At 35.5% G+C, this 16,699-nt stretch overlaps 1 protein-coding gene across 1 annotated transcript; it reads right to left on the bottom strand.

The window, feature by feature from the left end:
- Nucleotides 1–4,138: 4,138 nt before the first annotated feature.
- On the bottom strand, nucleotides 4,139–8,337 carry LOC147536459 (protein LIGHT-DEPENDENT SHORT HYPOCOTYLS 10-like). The gene is made up of 2 exons (XM_086641304.1): nucleotides 7,671–8,337; nucleotides 4,139–4,343 (listed from the first exon to the last, which is right to left on the bottom strand). The coding sequence occupies exon 1, from the start codon at nucleotides 8,248–8,250 to the stop codon at nucleotides 7,708–7,710; it is 543 nt and encodes a 180-aa protein (XP_086497430.1). The 5' UTR covers nucleotides 8,251–8,337; the 3' UTR covers nucleotides 4,139–4,343; nucleotides 7,671–7,707.
- Between the last annotated feature and the right edge of the window lie 8,362 nt (nucleotides 8,338–16,699).

Genomic DNA, 16,699 nt, shown 5'->3' on the forward strand with positions numbered 1-16,699 from the left:
ACCAGCCGCATCACCATTCGGCCCGTGGTCTGTTCCAAAACACAGACCAAATTATACCAATGGACAAAAATCTATTTTCTCCAGTTTAAAATCATAATGACTGACATTTTTTTTGCTTTTGAAGCAGAGGCTTCCGCTAGACTATTTTTCTCGTTCGTCTATTCCAACCAAAATGTTTTATAAGATGCAGTAACCGTTGCTATGCCCCTAACTCCGTCAGACAACCTAAAATGATTCCACTAATATTTCGTGTGCGAAAGAAAATTAAACCTAAATCTTGGCTAACTAAGTGTCCTCTCCTACATATGAATGGGCAAAATAATAAAAGATCAAAAATGGGAGAGGGGCCGGTTACAAGTTCTAAAAGGGGCATACTATCTATTGGATTTCACCTCAATATGAACTCAAAGGACATCTTTCCTTTATAACCTTGTCACTACCTGGTTTCCACCATGTCTCCAATTAATGCACATGCAAAGTTGGAAGAAGCTGCCATTCATTATTTGTCTCTTGTTTTAGATTTGACACTTCACATCAATCCAAAGATGAATCCAAGTACTTGTGCCATAAACATAGAGATAGAGAGAGAAGAAAGTGAAATATTGTGTGGACAAGTATTGTGTGTCTTTGTAAATTGGTTTTGCTCCTAACACTTCTCCTGTAAAAGTGCTATAATTTTTTTTTTTTTATCTTGTAGGAGTTAATGAGTTCAACCTTATCAAGCCAATTTTCTTGAATTTGTGAAGTGGGTATCCAAAATAATACTACCAAAGATTTATTGGCACCACAAAGATTACAAAGGCCACTTTATGCTATAGGCAGCCACACCAAAATCAAACTAATCAAAACCCTTCGGTAATTTTTCGTTAGTGTAATCCACTAAGGCTAGATACATTATGGCTAACACCCTCACCAATGGAATGTTGAAAGTATAGGAGAAGAGCAATGGAAATTTCAGAATCGATAAAACTTGTTCGTTGTGTCGTGGTATGGAGGTCACTGCTTTGAAAGTGATTTCAGAACAATCTTTGTACAAATTGTTTTCTCCGGTCACTTCTCAAGGATTTACCACAACTCACTGTATTCTTCTCGCACTGAAGAAAACAGTAATGGAGATTGTAGAATATAACTAAGTAAACAGAGAGAAGATGATAACTAAATTTCTGTGTGTCTTCTCTGTTGAATTCGACCAGAATTTATAACCACAGAGGAAGACTTAACTGACCAAAAAATGTCGTAGAGAAGATAGGGGAGCCCCCGACCCCCGGAACACGATCCTAAAGCCCAAGCTCGACCACCCCTCGCATGTGTGTACACGTGTGGGAACCCTTCGATACTCCACTTAGTTGTTTACAATGAGTTGTCAAACAATTTATTATAAAGACCAACTAGTTTCACTAGTCCAACTATGTGGGACTTCGAGTTGTGAAGAGTAATGGCTTTGAGTGCCATCCACCCATGTGCTAGCTGGCAAACAAAGGAGTCTTGACTAGTAGCATATGTGTGAAACTCCTCAATTAGTTTCACATCTGATTTAAAAGCCAACATGGAAAAGAAATCGTTTAGCATCCTGATACTTCAATTAGTGAATTAGCCAAGGTAATTAAGTGAGTCGAAAACTAGAGTTTCAGGAACATCCAAGTTTGGGCAGGAGGATGAGAGTTTCTGTTTGTATAGTTAATGCTAGAACTCCAGATACCTCTTACAAGGTGTACACAACTAGGAGGGTTTGCTTTTTGTATGTTACTATAGCTTTAAAACCAAATTTTGAGGCGTTTATAGTCTTAAGTCTGATAGAATGTAAAATATGAAAGTTGTCGAATTTTTTCTTTTGTGGGTTTGAATTGAGTGGTGATATGCCTCATCTACTATTGTACCAAATAAGTCACATTCGTTTTACTAACGAAATACGATGGTTAATCTTCACCTAATTTTTTGAGTCATGTTTTCACTGTGAAAATGAAAAGAGAATTTTATAGGAAAAGAAATATGATAGAAGAGACTTCAAAAAATATACCTACTCCTGAACTAAATAAGAATCAATTGTCCATCGAGAGTGAATAAGTTCATCAAGAGAGAAAGAGAGTTGACTCTGATAATGTCGAAAATAGGTTCTTGGTGATCTTTATGATGATCGAGATGTACGTTAAGATGGTTAATTTTCTCAAGTAATTGATAAAACAAAGTCTGCAAAAGGCAAACAAAACACACCCAAGTTGGTGATGTATTTTTTGTAGTTCTAAGGAAAGAATTCAAAGTCTTGAGTTTGAATGTGACCTCAGCTTTGATCTCTTGTTACAGCAAACCTAATATGCTTATATAGGCTTGGATGAGTTGCAGTTGTGCACGAGTGTGATGATGCAGTGGTAAGACACTGATCTTGATGATAGCCATGTGTGTAAGGTCGTTTGTATGGTAATATAAGATGAGAGTGTATCTTCTAACATTGAATTATTCTCTAACAAATAATGGTTAGTGTGTGCAAAATAGATCTTTGGCGCGGTCTGGCCTACCACCTGAATGCTATTCACTTCATGCATAACAAAGCTCAAGGTGTCGGTCTTTCTGTCGACCTCCCTTTATTGTCCCTCTGACCAGATCAGAGCCAAAGGCAGAGCATGGCTCAGGAGGAGAGGTGAACCGGATCCACCTTCCCTTTTACCTCGAGTCTGTACATGGGTAAAGGTGCCGAGGTGACTGCTGCAGACTTCCCAACTCTGTTTCGAGACTTAAGTAGGGCTTAAGAACAGAGCTGACTCGGATATACGTTCCCTTTTGCCTCGAGGCAATACATGGACCAAGGCGCCGAGGTGACTGTGGTAGACCTCTCTACTCTTTTTGAAACTTAAGCAAGCTGAGGCGCAAAGCTGATTTAGATCCACCTCTTTTGCGTGTTTCTAGACTAGCGCAGGGTTTAAGGTGCCTAGGGAACTCGTGTTGACCTCCCCGGTTAGGGCTCAGGTGGAAGAGCTTTTTTGGATTTACCTCTCTGATGGCGTCGACGAGGGTCTTCTCACGTGCAATCTTGGTTAATCTGTGGACCTCTTGATTTGGTGGAGCCTAATCAATATTTCGATGGGCAGATTCGAAAATGGAGACGTTAATTCTATATAGATCTGGAGTAGGCTTTGGCTTGTAAAGTAATGCCTACTCCTGGCCTACACAAAATCAATTGTCTCCATTATTTCAAGTCAACTCTCTCTCTTTCTCTTGATTGACTTTTTCACTTTTAGGTGATCGTTGATTTCTGTTTAGAGTTAGGATAAGTCTATTTTTCTAGCATCTTCCATCATTTTAGGTGAAAAAATATAGTATTGGTAGAAGGGAGGATATGTCTGCGAAGTGCCGAGGATTTAATTATTCAGAGCTATTCATGCTAGATGGGATTTTAAAGTTTGTTTAAAATCAGATCATAAGATCTTCTGATTTTGAGTGCCACAACTAGTTATATCGAAAAAATCCTTAATACTATGACGGACTATCAATCAATCCCGGTATAAAAGCACTCTGGTTCTTAGATATTATTCTTAATTGTGATGTCCTACTTACTTTGCATTTGATCATGTCGCTATATACTTTGTCGAGTCTCTTTAACCCTATACGGGTCTTGTAAATATTACTTTTTTGGCATTACGTCAATACATATTTAAAAAAAACAATAAGTGTAAAGGAAGACAAAGTATAATTTCAAAGCTAACTAGACCTTGGCACACCATAAAGAAATATATTAAGAGTTGATGAAAGTTATTTTCGATATTTTGGGAAAAAATATATGTTTTTTATGTTTTATACGAAGGAAGAATAGTATTCGATCAATAGAAAATTGCTAAGGCAACAATTGAGCTATTACTTTGCAGCAAAAACAATTAAACTATTACGAACATAAATATTGAGGGTTGCCTCGATATTTTTCTCTCAGCATGGAAATCCAAAGATTCGAACAATCACCTCCATATAGTCAAAACCCATTTTGCAAGGAGAGAAGTATTTGTTTTTCTGATTTTCCCAAGTTCCAATCCACCATGGGATTTAGGTTTAATAATTTTACTTCATTATATCTAATGCATTTCATTAGGTGAAATTCAACACCAAATCATGATATGAATAATATCTAAGGTTTCAAAAAGAAGAACAAAAAGTCAAAATGGGAATAAGATATAACTAAGACAAGCATGCCATAAAATCATCTACATATAAATATATATATGTTTCTTGATTGATCATACCAAAATAAGAGCAAACTAATACTTGTAGTAAACATTATAAAGCTGCTAGATCATTCTCCTTCATTTCCAGGGCTACTCCTAATAACTTGATGCTTGACTTCCAAGTGCATGATTATCCTGCAAGAACCAAACACATTGTCATTTTAAGGTTCTTTAAACTTTTGCAATGAAAGAGAGAGAGAGAGACTTCCACAGGTAGTTTAAAGCTATTAAGGCAAAGAATAACTCCTTCTGCATGGCATGTTATGGATGAACTACAAACTTACCAAAATTATCCATGAAAACTCACTTTGTCAACCCTTGAAATACTTAAGCTAGACCAACCGTCAATCTAACCCACATCACTGAATCTCGATATCGTTCATCGAAAAGATAATAGTTGCATGGATGACATCATGTACACTGAGGGCTGACAAATTTATGATTAAGTGATAGTGAAACGATGAACACGAATTTAACGTGGTGGTTCAGTGGGAGATCTTTCTCATAGATCTTGACCTCTGTTAAGTTTGTGGTCATCCAACTCAAAACCAATTGCCAATGAGTGGAGAGAATCTATACATTCCCTTCTCCCATGTAGGACTATTCTCACACGCCTCCTGACGTGTGGCGTGGTTAGCCTAACACGTGTTTTTTTTCGGGTGATGTGGCGTGGCTTTTAAGCCTATCACGTGTGGGCTTAGCTCTGATACCATGTTAAGTTTGTGGTCATCCAACTCAAAACCATTTGGCAATGAGTGAGAGGACCTATACATTATATTCTTAGTTGCCAACACTTCTCTCATGGACTATTCTCACAACCTCCATCCACGAAGAAAGCCATGAACAATATACATTGTATTAATAATCTCCACAATTGTGAATTGTTCACTTAGTTGCATTCACTCTCTCCAACTCAATGAATTAAACCCTAAAACTAAAATTAAAACGACTTTATAACTTTCTAGTTCCTAAAAATCCCAACAAATCTAGAAAACTAGATAAATATGAATCTAATGCTTGTAGATTTTCAAATATCTTATACTTTTTTTCTTAATTGTCGGATCATGTTCTTCCTAGGTCCTAATATAATCTTAATAAGATCTGTTCTTTTGCAGCAGCTGAGTCTTATTTTGCCAAGCTGATGGTACGTGCATGGTCATCTTTTTTAGGGGTATGACTTTGTGTCCTGAACCTTTGACCTAGAGGGTGAAAATCAACTTGGGTGACCACTCCAACCAAAGATTGTTGACCGATACGTAGTCATTGGTCTCTCACTATATGTACGTTATTCCAAGGGTACCTAAATTTTCTAAGATATCTGGGTTTTGTGGGATGCTTGTTCTAATCATCTACTAAAAACTTCTAATCTTTTATATTTTCTAGTACACACCCAAGAGGCAAGAGGTGATTTGTACTTCAATGGAGCTGAAGACCACTGATGGAATAAGAGAGATTCTCGAGTCGGCCAAAAAAAATGCAGGAAGATGAAAATGTCCTCAAAAGTAATAACACATTTCACTGGGACGTACAAGCAAATCCTGCATAAGTTACAAAATTTGATAAAACCCCTTCTGTAATTTGGAAAGGGTTTAGGATGTTAATCAGAATGCAAGTATGTGACAAATTATATTTATTATTAGAGATCACTGGCTATGGAGATGATGAGTAGAGAAGTGAAATTGTGATCCCTAATGTAAGATGTTTATTGTAAAGGAGTTGTGAAGTCTAAAGGAGTGATTGATTTTTTGCAACTTAGATCTACAACCTGGCTGACCCAAGTAAGACATATGTTATAATCTTTATGTTGATTTGACTTGTGATGTCTGACTCGTCTAACTGATAGTTAATTTGAACTGAATTTTGGTATATCTAAGTTAGATGATTCAAATTCAATTACGTCGGATGAATTAGATTGAGACAACAAAATAACAAAAACACTTTAGAGTTAAGAAGGCCAGTATTCTTACACTCAAGAAGTGCAAGAGTTAGGAACTAAGAGCTAGCGGTTCATGGTCGTAGAGTCAAAGAATTAGGAAAATAAGAGTGAGGGCAGAAGTCTTACTTCTAAATCATACAACCTCAAGTTAAATACTTAGTCACTTTTTATTATAATCAACGGTAATACATCATATTCATGCGAAAATCCTAATGGATATCATGTCATCACTCTAAATATGGAAGATTTATTCCCCTCAAATTTTCAAAGAAGTGGTAATTCACAATATGCTATTTATGTATGATTGACATTGATACTTTTGGTGTCATTTTTGACAAGACACCCACGTCCTACTACCACTTATGTCCTTGAGATGTCTAGACATGTAACTTCCCCTTGGTTTTCTACCTTTAATTCACTCATGGTTTCATACATCCTGCTCATCAAAGTGACCAGTAGGCATCATCTATTTGATTTTGGGGTATAACTAAAAAAAGGATAATTAGGGAGATGAAGTAATTGTAAGTCATTAACTTTTTCATGACTTCCACTAAGCTTGATTAATTACATCATTTCAATCAACCCAAACAAGCATAAGTTAATGAGCTATATATATTAAGCTCACTCATGTGGTGAAAAAGCAAGAAGAATCTAAGAGATGAGTGAAGTATTAGAAACTAGGAAGTGAACTAATTAAGCAAATAAGCTAAGAGATTTGGTGGTTAGAGAAACACTATTATAATAGAAAGGAATTAATAAGGCTTAGTTTGGTACACCTCCTTCTAAAGATCCACAATCATAAATTCTACATTCTTGTGTGAAGATGAAAACTTTAGGTATATACTATTACATGCATGGACAAAAGCTATATAGGGTACACTAGAAGCTAGATATTAAACCTAAATGCTTGTTTATTTTGTGTATGTGCATGGGAACTATATGATCATATGTAGCTTACATGCTAACTCATGGGGGGCACAACATCCTTTAGAATCTAGAAAGAGCCAAAACAAGTAAAAGTATTACTTGCAAATAGGACATATTAAATTAGCAAAAGAGTACATATAATTAAGTTGGTTGCTTGAGAGAGAGAGAAGGGGATTCTTTAGGATCATGATTGTTTTATGTATGGGTAGGGTAAAAGATGTTAAGGTAAAGCTAAACAGTAAGCTTTGTCACTGATTTACTATACATGATCTTGAAAACAAATATGTATCTGCAAATTAGGGTTTTGGACTGAAACTAGCTAGGGTTTAATATGACTTATTAGATCCCAATAAGTTCTTACCTCAAGTATCATAATTTAGTATATAGTACCATATAGTAACCTGTTTGTTGAATGTATTTATTGTTAATAACCTAGAAACTATTCCTTTTCCCCTCTTTTCTCAACCACAAGCCCTAATGAAGTACATATACTAATCTCTCCATCTAATATATAACCCATGAAATATCTATTATCTAATGATCATTTGGTGAATTATGCTATTTGGGTTAAGATATTAAATTAACAAAATCAAAATTACCTTTCTTTTGATAATGTCAAGTAGGAGATCAAGACGACTACGACACAGAGGGCTTCGATTCGTCTTCGTTTGCCCTACTAGTTTGGACTTTCTTCTTCTTTTTCTTCTTATATGGAATTCCCCGTGCCTTAGCTTGACTTTCCCTTACTTCGCGTAAATAAACTCGAATAGCACCACTACCGAAAGGGTTTGTCTCCGGAGTTCCACCATTCTCCTCATAAGCAGCTCGAAGACGACCAATAAGTGCATCAAGACTTCCCCAAGCTTGTCTTAAAGGACAAGTACACGGAGCGGGTGGTTCGGGTTGTCCAAAGAAAACACAACCTTGAATATGAACTTTAGTCTTTCCAAACTGATCAAGATACCTAAGGAAATCAAGAACATGGTTGCAATTACACTGTGATACTGAGACTGGTGGTCTCTGGTTCCTCAAGTACTGACCAAAAGTGTTCCAATCTCGTCGTTTTTGGGATTCATATCGACTAAGTGGAGCTGTTTGTAGTTGCTGATTATGATCGTAACTAGCTCCCGATCGGGACGAACCTTCTGCATAATGATCTTTCCCTTTGTCACGAGACATACCCAAGTTTAGATCGACATAGTTGAGTTTTTTTGTTTATTTTTGGGCAAGCTAGAAAACAAGGTAAGAAATGGAAGTTGTAAAGAATTGAATGTAAAGACTAAAGAGGATATGAAAGAGAGAGAGAGAGAGAGAGAGAGAGAGAGAGAGAGATATGAATAATATAACATTTTGGTCCTACTGAGGAGACATGTCATGGGACCTATCAAGGTGCTTTTGTTCCTCTTTTTCTTCTCTTCCCATGTTATTTCTCCTTTTTAAAACACTAGTAAGATTAAGTGTCTTCCTAAATAATTCCATTTGCAAATTACCACAAGCTATCATAGTTTTAATCATTAATTCTTTGGATTGAGAGTATGTATAAAGTCGACTAACATTATTAGCTACATTTGGTTAGTCGACAATAATCACTTATATGCATGGCCCATGAGAGAGAGCTAATTGTATTGATTTCAATGTTTCTGCTAACTTTTAACCAAAAAATATGTCTTTAGGTATAATTTAAGTCAAATAAAGTAAAACAAAAATCATCCTATGTCCAATTAATATGGGAAATGATAGAGTGACTTAGAAATTGGTACTTAGAGGGTGACATATTTCCTCATTTAGAAATAAAAGCGGTCCCCACCGTAGTCAAACTTTGAAAAAACCTTGTCTTTTAGTGATTCCACATCAGCTGGGCATTAAAATGCCCAAAAAATTTGGGCTCTCTAGCATCTCCCAATTAATATTCGTGCAGAATCTGGCAGCAATATATAGAAGGACCGGATTTATGAAGAGACTATCTTTGCTCGAGAGGTGACTTGTTATGTCATGGGGTCACTACCAACTCGAGACTTCTCATTGCTCATGAGATTTCTGTGAGAATAGTTCCACATGGGAGAAGGGCGATCTAGCAACCAAGAATATAATGTTTAGATCATCTCTACTCATTGCCAGTTGGTTTTAAGTTGGATGACCACTTAACATGGTACCAGAGCTAGGTCCACACGTGATAGGCTTAAAAGTTACACGTGCTCCACGTCATGCTACGCTCAAACAACGCCACACGTGAGGGAGCGTGCGAGAATAGTCTCACATGGGAGAAGGACAATCTAGCAACCAAGAATATAATGTGTATGTCCTCTCCACTCGTTGCCAATAGGTTTTAAGTTGGATGACCACAAACTTAACAATTTCAAGTTTCCTCGTGTAGTCATGGACTCGTGGTTATATTAATGACACACGTAATAAGCATATCAATGACATTTTCAGAAAAAAAAAAAAAAAACAAACTAAAGCGTCATGATAATATGTGTAATTGTAGCTTATGTTCGAAATATTATCTCAAATTGTCGTTCAGGTCATTTTGTATTTTTATTTCCCAGAATATTTATTGGCCAATAAAACTCATTATTTCTCTCAATAATAATTACAGATTCTCTTTTGTTCTCATCTTCATCTTCAACCAACCGTTTAAATGGAGGATGTTGACTCAAATATCGGTCAACTTTAACCTGTCAAGAAATCAACATGTTGAACTGGGCGACACTTGTCGGATCCACATGTAACGCATAAGCGGACCTTTAATAGGGCCAACACAGAAGCGAACACGAAAGAATTCTATTACCCGAGCTTAACTCTAACCAAAGAGATTGTTGAGAAGTTGGCACGAGTCTCCGAGGCCCATAAAATCTGTTGTGGAATGAAAGAAAGTGGAGTCGAGTTAATTCTTCCACCTGAGCCCTAGGTTACAGAGGTCTGCAAAAGTAAGCTTGGCATTCTGAGCTCCGCTTTGCCTAAGAGAACGACATTTATGTGCAATGTCAGATAGCGCCAAAAATCTGCTTTCCAATATTATCAGAAGATACGATCATGTCAAAAGATACGTGCATGATCCAAGGTTATCCTCTAATGACCACGGCACGTGGCTCACATCAAGACGGTGTGTTGTTACCGTATAATCACAACCAATGATTCACCGTCACAATGCAGACCTATATAAACAACATAGGTTTGCCGTGAAAAAGGATTCAATCCTTAATATTTGAGATTAACTAATCTTGTAACCTGCACACTAAACTGACTTGAGAAACGAAGGTCTATGTAGGCACCCCCATTAAGTCTCCCATGAATACCCGAGAAGCCACTTTTAGGCATCATTAAAGTAAGATCTACTTCTTCTTTACTGAAAACAATAAAGATGATGTGAAAAATATAAGCTTCGCTGAAAACAATGAAGATGATGCGGTTTGAATTGTTTTCTTTTTAAGATCTAATTGGTTTCTAGTTTAATTCTAAGCTTAAACGAAAATGATAAAGATGATGGAGTTTGAGTTGTTTATTTTTCAAGATCTGGTTCAAAATTGGTTTGAGTTGTTTTGTCGAGTTGTGTCTGAAGATCTCGTCAAGTACCCGTAAAGATGTTCATTTCATTTCTCTTTGTGATCTGAAGTTGATAAATATGAAAAATTAGATCTTCAATGAAGAAAACAACAAAAAATACAAGAAGAAAACAAGCAGAGCATGTCTTTAAACGATGAAAGGTATGGAAGTAAACAAGTTTGCATATGCAAATCGAGTTTACGGGATTTGCAAACCCAGAATGCGCCTGAAAATCTAGCTTGCGAGATTTGAAAACCAATTTTACGTCTACAAATCGAGTTTGCGAGATATGCAAACTCATTTTGCAAAAAATGAAACAAATGAATTTTCTGGATATTTTTTTTAGAAAAAATATTATTGAAAGTGGACCTTGTTAGAAAGATAATGAAAAATTATTTCTAAATATATAAGTTTTATTGAAATCGAGTTATTAGATTTAAAATTTAAAGAGAAAATTAAAAAATTGATTACACAAAAGGTGCTTTAGTCTTTACAAAAAATATGACCTAATCATAATTATGAAATGTTTGTTGCTTTTCTTTTACTCATTTGAATATAATTTGGATCAAATAGTTATTCCTCTCATGTTAATAAACTTATTTATCAAATTTTAATAAGAATTGATAGACATAGAAGTTAGTTTATATCGAGACCTTTGAACAAAAAAAAAAAGAAGTTTATAACTAGACAGTTAGCTATTCCCCCATGCTAAAGAGCTTAGGGTTTAGAGTATATAAAAGATAAGTTATCCTGTGAGTATGACCATTTGAAAGAAATTAGAGACCACAAAATGGGGTATATATACAATATGATAATCGAAATAGGAAATTGGGTCGAAGACTCAATTTTAAACTTTTTTTTGGTTAAAAAGACAAGTTATATTTTTGTAAAATGCTAAAATCACAAAAGATTTTGACAAAAGAAGTTACCCGATGTGGCGGTTCTGATATTCATCTCTTAATGCCTAGATTTAGTCAAACTTTCAAACCACAACCGTCACATCAGCCAGATAACTTCTTTTGTCAAAAATCTTTTGTGATTATAGCAATTATACCCAAAAATTTATATTTCTTTTGTTAAAAATCAAAATATTTATATTTTTTGGGTTAAAAACCCAATATTTTTTGTAAAGGGGTTGTAACGTGTTGCAAGGCGTTGCAAAGCTGTCACAAAATATTGCAAATTAGAAAAGTACTTTGGAAGTTGAAGATTAAAAAAATTGACTGATTCGTACCCAAATTTCCCTAATTGAAAATGGGGGTTGTCTTACTTAGCACAAATCTTTGTGTTTTTTATAACATGATAACAAATTTATTCTTAGGCGGGAAACTAATAACAAAAAATATGGTTAATGGCTTAGAGCTTAAATTGAGGATTAATACATAGACTAGACCCTCAAAGCTATGGATTAGTTTTATATAATTATATCTTTGAAGATAATTAGACACTAACACCGACCACCATCACCACCAACACCCACTAATAATGCACATTAATTAATTAATTTTATATTGCTAAATAATCCAAGACAATTAATATTAATACACACTGCTATTAGTGATGTTTTAATAGCTGGTTTCTTGATCATATCCACGTCTATTTTCATCACTTTCCCAAGATCTATGACAAACATATGTAGTGTGTTAGCTAGGGTTTCTTGTTCATCAATTATACAAAAATTGAAGATTCTCCTTTTCTTTGCTTTATAAATAGTTGATGATCACCATGAAGGACCCACACTGTCAATCTCACTAGATCTCTCAAGTGCCTTGCAGATTGGTTGTCTTGACTTTTAATTATTAGACACTAAATATTGATAGCAACCCACAACTCATGGCCTCTTACTCCTCTTTTCAGAAAATCTCTTAATTAATTTCATTCATTCAGAGCAATGAGCTAAAGTATGTATATTTAATAACTAGCTAAGAGGAGTCCTATAATTGTTTTTGGGTCTTTTCCATTTTGTGCATATTGTACTGAGTTGCCTTGCATGTTATGAAATATTTTTGAGGATAGATATAAAGAAGATATGTTAAGTTAAGTTCGAAACTTATCATACTCAAAATCAATTGTACATGAATGGAGATGATCTAGACATTATGTTCTCAATTACCAGATAATTTTTTTCTATGTAAACATGTATATAATATAAATTTAGAGATGATAAAATATTTATGGGCAGGGACGGATCCATGATTTGGATTCAGGGGTGCCAAATTATATTGCTAAAATTCATACTCAAATTGTCTTCCACAAATCAAAAAGTGCAAGTGATGGGGTTTGAACGTAGGACCTCTTATGTCTGAACTAAATCAATAACGACTAATTTACCAATCTTTTTATGCCATAGTAATGCACATGCATAAATATGTATACATAATGTTTTTTTTTCTACTCATATTATAGAAGAATGTGTGGTTAAAAATCAGTGCCTAAATCAGAATTTGACTTAATGGTGTCATGTCGTTGGCTGACAACTTCTGACCGACGATCTAACCTGAAAAAAAAATAATTTCTCTCTGTTCTTCTTCTTCTTCCTTCTTCTTCTCCCTTCTTCATTCTTCGCTTTCTCTTTACTCTCTCTTCTCTATCTCTAATGGAGGGGAGGGTCTCCTTCGCCGGAAGAGTCTGGTTTTCAGACGAACCAGATTTGTTAGAACCAAAGGGAATCCTTCCGAAGAAGAAGAGAGATAATTTTTGTTTTGAAATTTCAGGTTAGGTGGCCGGCGATATTACAATTCCCATGCGACCATTTCCGCTGGAAAATAAGAGAGATAGCATGGCCTCTAATCAAACACTTTAAGAATTTGAAATCCTATGAAAAATATGGTGTTCACCTCATCATGTTAACTACTTTCTCTCTCTAATCAAGTCCTTAGCACTGTATGCACTTTACTGGCACTACTGGGTCATGTGTAATGTGAGCACCACAGGGCAGTAATAGGAGAATAAACTTGATAAAGTCAACTTGGCCTTGTTTTAATAGTGAAGTTAGTTGTTCATTTTTATTAGAGTTGTACTATGAATTTATTTGAGTAGATGCAAATTATGGATGATTTTTTATTTTTATTTTGTCCCAATTAATTTACTAACTGTGTGGAAAAGAAACTAATTTACAATTTTTTATGTATATATGCTTATATAAGAGCATCTCCAATGCAAAACTAAAAAAAAGTTAAAATTGTGCAATGTGTCGAAGTTTAATTGAGTTTCTCTTTCCTAAGTGTCAATATTGAGATCCTCAATTCAAAAGATATCTCCAGTGCAAGCTCTAAAAACTTAAAAATGACTTAGGTGTCATTTCCTAGATGGTTAGGCTTCTAATATTAAGTGGCCAATTTAGATTCTCAAAAGAAATCTCAAATATTGAGTTTCTTTTTGAGATATCTCAACATTAAATGATGTCACAACATTTTGAGATCCAAATTGAGTGTTAAATTGGAGAGAGAGATTTCTTACAAAAAAAAATCAAAAATTTTTAGAATTTTTCAATGTGAGTGTTGCATTGGAGATGCTCTAACTGCTGCTAGTATTTAATATGGACGGTAGAAAAAGTCTATTCTGTATTTTTATTATTTTTTCTTTTGAAAAATTCATTACAGAACTATATTTAGATATCAACTAATCCAACCAAATTATTAATTAAAGACCTAATCTTAATATCTTGCAATATTGTTTATAGACCTAATAAGTGGACTTGAGCTGGAATTCGTAATAAAATTAAACTCAAGTTCATTGATTTGAGTTATATTCAGAAATGATGGTATAGTTTAACTACAAATCGATTCGTACTCACCGAATTAAGAATCGGTGACTCGAGCCCAATTTTATAACCATTTGAGTCCACGTTTATGTAAAGAAAAATGTGACTTTTGCGCGCGAGGGGTGGGTGCGGGGGGATAAACAAACCAAATGACACGACAGGTTATGCTTAAAACTTTGTCTTAAATGAACACAGAAGAGAATATAAGAAAGAAAATAAAAGAAATTGCGTAAACCAATCTGTGATCTTTAACCAAATACGTAAAAGGCATGAGCTAATATTATGTTCCATCAAGATTCGTCCGGGATTCAGGCGGGGCATAGAGTCATATTTCATGAAGTAATATGCTAGAGTTAGAAAGACAACATAACTTGATAAAAAATGCTCCCAGTTAGAAAGACAAACTCTTAAAAATACAAAAAAAACAAATAACTATAATTGATGATATGGAAAAGTGAGAGGATCCAAAAATATATACCCTTGAAGAAAGAGTGTACGCTTGGCTCCTCTAAGAACTACCCCTAAAAAACAACATTGATATGAACTTGAATATGTTGGCCAAACTCAATAGAAAAACAAAATGGATGGCCGAAATTTTCGACTTTCCGAGAGAGAGAGAGAGAGAGAAATGCATGCCATTCAAGCTCGTTCCTTGTTGCGGTGGTTTCGCACTGTGATGTTACTCTCACTGGGGCCAAGAGCTGCTTGCGGGATAAAAAAGTAACTAATAAAGGTGAAATCGATCGGTCATATCATATAGGACCTAGTCGAACATCCAACTCCACTCTTTACTTGGATATATATCCAAAAAGGTGCCGAAGGGAGATTTTTGAATCTCACATTTCGGCTGTTGATTTTGTTTCTTGTTAGAGTCGGTCATGACTTTCGGGCTCAGTTATTTTCAAAAAAAAAAAAGAAAAGCATCGGCGTCAAACGCTTCAATCATATAGGAGGAGAAAAAAATGTATATAGGCAAAAGAATCTTTGAAGAGTGAGACCCACATCACGTGGAGAAACCATTGGCCTGTCTCCTGTGACAACATTTTCAGTGATGAGAAAATCCCCATTCATGCTGTCTGTACTATCAACACTGTCAAGTCCTCTTTCCCATTGGGTTTTCTTTTGGTAAAAAAAGATCAATTCTTTAAATGCTAGGTTTGAGGAAACTCTACCCTACCTCTTGTAGGTAGCCCCTGTTCATTTTTACCTCTTGGAAGGACACTAGTGCCACGTCTATTTAAAGGTCGCTGCTTTAGAGACAGATGAAATTGTTGTTGGGAATAAACTTATAACCGATATCGTGTAATCTCTTACATTATTATGTGGAGACGTATATATCTGAGGCATTTGTTTTAAAACTCCGTATATTCGTTTGCAGAAAAAACACTTTTTTTTCTCCGCTGTATCTATCACCACCGCCCCCAACCACCATCAACTAAGATCACCAACATATTTAATGACCACCATCTCTTTCACTCTCCACCCAAGCTCTTTGTTCTAAACAAAGGGTCCTAGATACATTCGACAATGATTTCATTCTACGTGGTTTTGGCTAAAACTCTCGTCGAGGATTCTTTCGTCCAACACGAAGTTGCTGGTTATGCATGAGAAGGCCTCTATGCTGTCGTCAAACAGTAAATGGAGAGAGAATGGGGACGGAGGGGGAGGGAGAGAAAATTAAAGGAGAAAAAGCGAAGAGCAAGAGAGATGAACAAGAGAGAAAGATAGCGGTGGTCAGTGATGGCGGCCAGAGCTGGGGGCCAACGATGATCAGGGATGGTAACGGTGAAGGAGAGAGAAAATAATGGAAGGGGGGGCTAAATAAACAATTTGTAAGTCTTAAAATTAGGCTCCCTCTGCTCTAAGGGTCAAATTGGCTCCACCAATTTCTCACCTACGTCTGAGAAAGTCGAAGTTCTGTCATATAGTATGAGTTTTAAAGTACAAAATGTTGATTATCATAAGATAAGTTAGAATTGAGTTATCAAGTGAGATAAAATGATTGGGGTATTTATAGCAGAATTTAATTTATAGACCTTCTACCCAAAGTGAAAATGTATAAATAAATCCTTCAAGGTGTTTTAAGGAAGATTTGAACAACCAACCATTTACATACAAGACACTCTTAACCACTAAACTACAACGCCATTACAAACAACCCTTGGTTAGAGTGGTAAGAGGCATAATCTTTCACTTAGAGGTCAAGGGTTCGAGACAAGCTGACCAATTCAAAAAAAAATTAAATGCCATTACACCCTCCAATCATATAAAAAATTTAAAATTTTAGCCCAAAATGATCTAGACAACCTATATTATGTGGGC

This window comes from Eschscholzia californica, unplaced genomic scaffold (assembly GCF_041429995.1).
Source record: "Eschscholzia californica isolate CP2 unplaced genomic scaffold, dmEscCali1.0.p SCAF_5, whole genome shotgun sequence".
Classification (NCBI taxonomy): domain Eukaryota; kingdom Viridiplantae; phylum Streptophyta; class Magnoliopsida; order Ranunculales; family Papaveraceae; genus Eschscholzia; species Eschscholzia californica.

Coding starts and splice junctions, on each gene's coding strand:
- LOC147536459 (XM_086641304.1), bottom strand. CDS start 8,250: ATGTCTCGTGACAAAGGGAAAGATCATTATGCAGAAGGTTCGTCCCGA.